At 39.7% G+C, this 9,181-nt stretch overlaps 1 protein-coding gene across 1 annotated transcript in view; it reads left to right on the top strand.

The window, feature by feature from the left end:
- Positions 1 to 228: 228 nt before the first annotated feature.
- The window catches only part of PIGK (phosphatidylinositol glycan anchor biosynthesis class K), a 585,228-nt gene continuing 576,275 nt past the window's right edge, over positions 229 to 9,181 (top strand). The window contains exons 1-2 of the mRNA XM_044086844.1: positions 229 to 304; positions 550 to 646. Of these exons, the coding sequence (XP_043942779.1) occupies positions 229 to 304; positions 550 to 646 (173 nt within the window). The remainder of the gene's footprint in view (positions 305 to 549; positions 647 to 9,181) is intronic.

The following is a 9,181-nucleotide window of genomic DNA, read 5'->3' as shown; positions in this document are numbered from 1 at the left end:
GGTGAAAATCTACTGCCAATCATTAGTGGACCGGAGTTCCGCTGTGGCGACCTCTAAAAAGCCAAAAGACATCAACAACAACAACATGGTGAAGCATACACAGTATGGACCTCTTAAAGCTGTCAGTGTAAAACTGAAGTGGATTTTGGACTAGAGATAATATATCTATCCTACTTTGTAACAGGTATGTAAATAAGCAAGCATTACATTTAGCAAATACATTTAAATATGCAGGATTACCATAATTCATGTACAAAAGCATTTGGAAAGTACCTGAACTCTCCTATGCAAGCTTTCTGTAACAGTAGGTATTTTAAATTACAGCGGTATGTCATCTTTTGTCTGAACTGATTTTATACCATTGATTTATTGCTGTATGTCTGCCTTTGTATTTTACAAAATGTACCTAATATTAAGTAGGTTCTGTCAGCTGGTTCTAGATGAGTGCTTTGTCTTTATACCAGTTAGCGGATTTCTGGTAGCAAAGTTACCTTTCATGCTGTAAAAGATACTCCTATTTACATAAATACATTTACTTTTCTTTGAAAGGTCATGGGGGTAATGGATTTTTAAAATTCCAAGACTCTGAAGAAATTACCAATGTTGAACTTGCAGATGCTTTTGAGCAAATGTGGCAGAAAAGAAGGTAAGGAACTTTTAAATATTTGATTACTGTCAAGGGGCATCAGCATAAAACTGTGGTAGTCCACAGCCATCCATGCTACAAATGGTCTTACATTAAAAATGTATTCAGTCTATGTTGCAGATATATATATATATATATATATATATATATATATATATATATATATATATATAATTTTTTTTAGAAATATGCCATTCGCAGGTGTTCATTTCTTTACTGATTTGTATAAATCACTCTTGCACACTTTCATGCCTGTACACATTGTGACGGAGAGGTTTCATAGGCTGCTAAAGCACAGATATTCAAACTGAGAAAACATGCACACTGTGTAATGAAATTGGATTAGTGACCTACTAAGTAGGTCTTTTTCTGTTCTTTATCTGATTTATCCACCCCACTTCCCTGCTGTGGCTGTCTCTGCGTCGTCACAAACTAGCCTTTGTTTAGAACCACACTACTACTTAAAGAATATTTGGATGTATACCATCTCCACAAACTATAATTTGAGGTAATGATTATCTTGATGTTATTTATTGATTTATTGGAATGTGATGACATCTCCACTTTGCCTTTATATAACAAATGTCTTCCTGAAGACTTCTATTTACATAGTTTATGTTTCTCTTTATGTTTTGCATGATACTAGGTATTGTTAATGATGTGCTTTAACAAATTGCTCAAGCAAGGAGACTAAAAAAAATGAAACTTTTCTGTTATAGAGATGTTTAAAAAAATAAGAAGAGATTGTTAAAAACAAGTGTAAAAATTCATGGCAAAAAATAAAGTACCTCGGAGGAAATTTAAAGAAGATTGCTCAGCATTATGTAGGAAACGTGAAGTACATAAATCTCGGAGAACAGGATATAAAGTTAAAAACTTTTCTGTCAGGTGGTGATGTGGAGTCATGTTCAGAGGCTGTTGTACAGCCCAGGCCACCAGAAAGGCTTATAAATATGTAAATATGTTAATTAAATTAAAGGGGCGGGGGAGGACACCATCATCAGCATATACCGTTGAGGAAAACCAATTTGTTAAAAAAAAGAAAAGTTCCTTTAAGAGTGTTTGGGTCTCCTCAGCTTGAACATAAAGTTCGCAAAAAGGAGAAGTGGCTGAAAAAAATCCTCTTTGATTTATTATAGGCTTTTATTAGGTTTTAAAATGGGGACAGAACACTTTTCACTGCTGAGTAGACTTTAACAAGTGTAATGAATCAGTGATATACTTAATTCAGAGATGTGTTTCTGAATTGGATTAATGCTAATTTATGGAAGATGAGATAATCTTGGAGGGAGAAAAACATTTTAAGAGCATATACCTTTACTTTGTAAGCAAGACCAAAACAGTCCATAAAACAAGTGTCCATCTAGCCACTTGTAGCCATCTCTTGGATTATATTCTAGATCTACACTGACTACTTGCTCTTATAAGAAAAGGGGGAGATTTCCTCTCTCTTTGTATTTGTTTAAAGAGTAAGACGTTTGTATGAGACATCCAGAGTCCTCTTTGGGTGTGAACTCCAGCTTAGGTAATCATCAGTCACTCAGTTCTGGTTTGTCTCTGAGGATGATTCTTTTAAAGGAAATGTTAATTCATGACTTTTATAGATGGGACACAAAGAAGATTTTTTTCTGCAAAAAAGAAAAGTACTGTGAATTGGAGAGATATCTACATCCTCATTCTTGAGCTTTCACTCCTGTTATTGAGGCTTTGTAGAATTTGCCAGAAGATATGAGCAAGCTGTGGAGAGCAGCCCAGCCTTACCTGGTTACGCATCCTATCATACATTCAGACCCCAAACTGTGGGCAGCAAAGCTAAAGGAGGTGGAGTTTCAATATATATTAAAAGGCGCATATACCTCCAGGATGGTCAAACAGTATGACATACAGGAGACACTCCAGGTGCAGTTAACCGTTGACAAAGACCCCTATTCAAATCATAGCTAGCTACAGGCCCCCAAATTTGATTCAAGATGCCCACTCCACCTATCTGGATCTCATCGAATCTATCAAGATTCAACCTTTTACCCTGATCCTGGGCGACTTTAACTACCCAGCCACAGAATGGAAAAACTTTTCATGCCAGATAACAAATGCCCAGAGATTCCTCGATTTTATCAATGCAAATGCCTTGGAACAGCTAGTTGATACTCCCACAAGAGGTGATAATATCTTGGACTTGGTATTAACCAACATGAGTAACCACTGCAGCACCCCTACAGTATCATCCTCCCTGGTAAGATCCAATCATAAAACGGTCACTTTCGAAGTCACCATCTCTCCTGATCCCCCCTCTAGCTTGGGTCAAACAAAAAAACTTCTACAAAGCTGATTACAACCACTTGAGAGATGGTATAAACAGCTTCACAGCCCCCTCCACCTGTGTAGGAACTGGCACCAATGTCCATATCTACACTAAAGTACTATATGAGCATATATATAGATACATGGAATCAGGAATACCCGACAGGACAAAATCATCCTCCGCAAGGAAGAGTAAACCTGTCTGGTGGACATCTGCAATAAATAAACTGTATAACAAAAGGAAAAAAATTGCTGTCCATGACCAAGAAGGAGCAGGTGCCCAATTAGAAGCAATCTCTCCTTAGCCTGAACTAGCAAATAAAAGAACTAGTGAAATCCTCTAAAGCCATCTCAAAGGACTCACCCAGATCTGTTCAGAACTGGTGGTCAAGGACACCACATTACACAAATGCTGTAGATCTAGCCAACCTATTGAACGACAGATTCAGTGAAAACTTCACCCCTCTGTCCCCCCATCAGTAAATCAGGACATCCCCAGTACCTGCCTCCCTCCCCTTATCTCTAGGGAACAGGTCATCACTGCCCTCTCAAAGGCAAAAAATACAGCCTCCATGAGACCCAATAAAATCCCAGGTTGCATCCTACATGAACTTAGGCATGAACTTGCAGCACAGTTAGGCACCCTACTCAGCCAAAGCCTGACTACCAACTTTGTCCCAGCCGAGTGTAGGACAGCCACTGTCATCCCTTTCCACAAAGGTGGAGCATCCACCGAGCCAGGAAATTATAGACCCATCAGCCTAATTAGCCTGATCTGCAAGGCCATGGAACAGATTTTCATGGACTTTATTAACAGGGACATTGGCAACCTCCAAACACTCGACCCCACATAGTTTGGCTTTGTCAAGGGGAAGTCATGTCTGTTAAATCTGGTCGACTTCTTTGAGACAGTCGTCAGAGGCATGGATGAGGGGAAGACGGTGCACACCGCTTACCTTGACCTAGCCAAAGCCTTCAACACTTTTCCCCACTCAGGCATAACAGATGAACTCAACTAGGCATCAAGCCATATGTTACCAGATGGGTAGCAAACTGGCTCACTGATATAACCCACCTAATCAAAATAGGGGAGGCCACCTCAAGCAGTAGACTCATAACGAGTTGTGTACCCCATGGATCTGTCTTGCGGCCTCTGTTATTCAGGATATACTTCTCTGAGGTGCAGGCCAAAACCAGTGGGCAATGGCTGACTAAGTTTGCAGATGACTGCAAGCTGAGTGTGATCATCAGTTCCCCAGGTGATGTGGACATCCTCCAAGAGGGTCTCACCCAAACAAATGACTGGTGCAGAAACATGGCCTCAAGCTGAATGCCAAAAAATGCATCATCATCATCCCCTTTGGGAAGAGTGACGTCCTCACATATTATCACATTAATAACAACATCATAAGCACGCAGTCAGTCTTGAGGGATTTGGGCATCCAGGTTTATAGCAACCCGTCTTTTGACCACCGTGTTGCTTCCATTGTACTGAAAGCTTTCTACATGGCCCACCTCATAAGTAAGGGCATCTCATCCAGGGACAAGGAGGTCATAACATCCCTGTATTCTTCCCTTATAAGGCCAGTTATTGTGTATAGTGCCCCCTTCGGCATGTACCTCGCAAAGCACATGCAGCAGCTGGAAAGACCACAGAGGTTCATCACCAGGAGAATCCAGGGCCTCTAATATCTATGCTACTCAAATAGGCTAAAAGCCCTGTCCCTGTACTCAGTTTCATGCAGACTTCTCAGAGGTGACCTCTGTCCAGCATACAAAGCAATCTCAGACTCCGCCCTGATGGGACTACTGCATATCCGCAAGTCAAACTCAACCTGGTCTGTGACATCAGCAGGACTTGGTGGTGGGACAGATTTGTGCCCCAGAGACTCCTCCATCTGTGGAATAGACTCCCTGTCCACGTCTAGCAGAGTACCTCATTATCCCTTTTAAGTCCAACCTGGATAATTGGTTGGGAAACAGAAAATACACCCCTGGGATTCCACCTGTGTCCCTGCTGGACAGGGGCTTTGGGTGCTGACTTGTCTAAACATGGGCTAAACTCTTGGCTATGCTTATAAAGGCCTCAGGGCCAATAGCCTGGCAACTTTCTATGATCGTAAAAGGTCCAGAACTACAGTGCATAGCTTCCTGCTTGTAGGAAGCCAGATTATCAACCCCCTTACCCCCCTCCCCCTCCCCCGACAGGGAAGATCTATATAGAAACCTGAAGGCCGATTCCAGTACAGTTTCTGTTTCTTCCGCCTAGTTTCAAAAGAGAGCAGCAACAATATCCAGTCTGCAGGCAAAGAATCCATGGTGGTCCATACTTTTCTTAAGAGGATACATACTGTCTGCTTCCACACAGAACATATAGTTCAGTATAATGTCTCTCTTTTTGAAAAAGTAGAGGACAAAGTTTATCTGTCTCTGGCACTAAAGATAGGCTACTAAAGTTATTTGCTGCAGTAGTTGAGATAAGTCAAATACAAAAATGTGTCTGCAGTGCACTGGATACCAGATAAAATGACAGCAGTAGATGTCACTGTTAGGAGGCATGCACAGCTCAGGACTCAGCCATTCCTAGATGATAGAAACTACTGTAATTCTGGATGCCCTGACTTTGAGCAACCTATTGAGGTTGTGTTGTTTATATTAGAACAGAAAGAAAAAAACAATAACAATAGTGGATCAGTTGTGTCATAGCCCATCTTTCTTTATTACTGAAGCTTCCAGACATTTAAGAGTGTTCTAAGAGTGTTCTTTAAGAAACATTAAAGATCTTAGCAGAAATAGAGTGAGAAACCAGTATTGATTCCCCCAAAAGGTATGTTCTCTCAGTATGAGTGTGAAATACTGTTAAGTTACAATTCTGCTTCAGCAGCCCTTAAATCATTGTGTAGGAGTAAGTCATTCTTATTGCAGCAGAGCCTGACAGCTGACTACTTAAGTGGATTCTGAGTTCATTGCCAAGGGTATGCAGCAGAATTTTGTCAGCAAGTCATTCTGAGACCTCATACTATATAATTCTTTTAACAGTTAACGTATAACCTTGTAGCCGGCCTTACAGCTGTTAAGCAGGAAAGTCAGTATGTTGTGGGCTGCTACTACTTAGTCAAGGTTCCTTATGTCTTCTAAAAAGGGCGGGTGGTAGAGGTCATTAAAGGACCTGTAAGGGTTGACAAAGTACATTGTCAGAATACATATAATTTGCATTGGCTCAGAATAACCAGCTTTTAATTAATAAACCATTACTCCCAGAATGGCATGTGTAGATATGGAGGCCATTTATTTACAAATCATAAGATTCAGTTATCTTGGGAAATTTCAAAGGTTATGGATTTCCTAATTTATTCTCCATTGTTTAGCTCTGTACTTTGTTCACAGCATTAAGAGAGGTGACAAAATATTTGACTGTAATTTTTGCACACTAGAGTGTGAATCACAGTTTTATATCCCCGTAGCTGGATGACTGCCTTTTTCAAGGTCAGTTGACCAGTCTGTTGAACCTTAATTTTATTGCAGTAAAGAAGCTATTCTTGTTTCCTGGGATCACAGTGAATCTGAAAAGTGCTTCACTACATCACCCAAAAGAATGCATTACTGAAGTACATTATCAGATGGAATACTGTCTGTACCACAGTTTTTTTTTCTGTCAGGAAAAAATAAAGAAGACTTTTACATCATAGAACCACATGGTAAATTTTAGTTTTGCATCAGTTTGAGAATACGTAAAAGCGCTGGAGTCTATATAGTCTTACTTTGTACTGCTGCCCATTGAGGCTTCAAGATTCATTTCTTGCAAATAAGTCCCATAGGAAAATATCTCCACACAGAAAGTATTGCCCTTTTAAGAAAATATTATTTTTATATTTTCTAACACATACTTTTTCAGTATTGGATGTTTTTTGTCATGCACCATGACGTTTAGAACAGGGGTTATTCTTTACCTTTTGAGGGCAAATCTTGTGGTAAAAGTTACATTCTGTCAAAGCAACATGTAGTGACATACAAGCTGAGCAAGACCACGATAGGCCCTCACAAATGGAAATTGTACAAGGAGGGTCCCCCAGGAATCGATACGTCTCTGGAGAACATCTTAGATTTGTTCACCTCCTTTTAACACAGACAACTAAACAAATTCTGCAGCAGGAATCCGTCCAGAGTGGTATAGAACTCCGATACATTCTCATTCACATGGTCGAGGATGTTCCTGTATATGCATATCCACCCATTCTACTGATATACATGGTAATTCTGAAGATGCATAAGGACTCTCCAAAGATTATTTAAATTTTTTTTTGATTTTTAGCTCTCCTAGACCATGTCACTGAAATAGGTATTAGTGATGACCCACTGCCCTGGTTCAAAAACTACCTCTCTAACCAGCAGTTCTCAGTGAAGTTCAATTCATTAACCTGTCCATCAGTCCCTCTGCAGAAAGGTGTCCTACAAGGATCTTTTCTAGCACCGCTCCTCTTATTTATCTACATTAACAAACTTCCTTTTGACTTACCTGATCCTCCTCTCCTGCTTTATGATAATGATATGGTCTTATTCTGCTCCAACCACTCTGTCTGTTCTCTTGCAATCAAACTTCAGGCTGATTTTCATGCCCTTATTCAGTGGGTCTAAAACAAAACAATGGTTTTTGGCACTAGGCAAAAGTTTACTTCTATCTCCAGGCCTGTAAAATCATTGATCATCTTAGTGACACTTGAAAATGTCACTTCATTCAAATACCTAGGGATTTGTTTAGACTCTTCCTAAATTTCAAACTCCACCCGGACTGCACACAAAAAATCAACTTTCTCCTCTTCTATCCAGACCCTATTGAAATGCCGTAGGTAAAGGTTGGCTCAGCTAGTGCATTGTTTCCATCTAATTGCTGCAGCCTCTAAAATAATCTATCCACCATTCAGTCCATCTCAAACTTCATTTGCAGATTCATCATTCTCTCCCCAAAAATGAACACCATTGCAAAATCACTGAAAAAGCTAAACTGCTACCTGTGAGACAACATGATTACTACTTATCTCTCAAATATTAAAAGTTAAAAAGAATGACACCTCTTTCCCCCACTTGACTCCAGGCTACCCACAGATGCTCCAAAATACAACCTTTGACATCTTAACCACTCATGTCCTCTCCTCCAAACCCCCAAACTAGACATCACTGCACAAATCATGCTTTCTCAGTCCTTGGTTGCAAAGTGTGGGAATCTCTCCCTTCTTTTCTTAAAGATCATTCCATTTACCCCATTTTTCAATTAGAATCAAAGCGTATTTCAAGACTCTAGGAAATGTAACTGCTATATCTCTGGTTGGGTCTATTTCAGATTATCGAAGTTTCAGAACTTCGAACATCATATGGTTAACGATCAAATGATTGAAATTTTGAAACATCGACCATCAACTAAAAAATAAAAACAAAACAGTTTTCTTTCACCTTTTTGCAGGGCAGGGGAGCAAGCCCCTCTGCACCCCCACACCCCCTGCTAATTAAATATACTAACTCCGAGATCGTACTGTAGTGAAGTAAACGGTAAATTTCCTGTTCTGCGCTGTACAGCAATCTCCAGAATGTTCAAAATTTCAAAACTTCAATCATATGGTCGTTGACCATATGATTTTCAAAGTTCTGAAACTTCGATCATTTGTAGTAGACTTCTCTGATCATATAACTTAACCTGTTCATACCCTTATCTCTCTAACTATACATTTGGTTGTGATTCTTTCAGCATGCTAATTCTGATTTCCACTCAAACCAACTGTGGGATTTACTTTGTATATAATACATGTATGTATTGCATTATGTCATTCACTCTGCATATAATGTCATGTATCTGTTGTGTTTACCCTGGGCTGAGACCAAAGTACGTCCAGTGGGATTAGTGCTCTAGCCTAATTAACAAATTCAAAATAAAATAAAAAAAATTGTAGTGTCACGACAAGATAAAGGGAGCTTCATACACCCCATTCTCAAACAACTTCATCTAATTGCCCGGGTGATTCATTTTTGAACCCTTTTAGTCACCTATTTCAGTAGGAGGTGCAGAATGTACTAAAGGAGTCAAAAAAGCCTGTTACTAGGAAATCTTCCATTGGCAAGTGAAAATAATTTTTCTAGTTGGTGCGTAGCCAGTAACCAGGATCCTGTCAGGGATTATGTACCACTGGTTCTTAAATATTTGTGTGAGTTACTGTCTTTTGGCTTTTATTCTCTTGTGAAGGG

Source organism: Protopterus annectens, chromosome 10.part0 (genome assembly GCF_019279795.1).
Source record: "Protopterus annectens isolate FY-2018-M chromosome 10.part0, PAN1.0, whole genome shotgun sequence".
NCBI lineage: Eukaryota > Metazoa > Chordata > Ceratodontiformes > Protopteridae > Protopterus > Protopterus annectens.
Note: the sequence above shows the minus strand (reverse complement) of the source record. Positions and strands in the feature narration are given on the sequence as shown.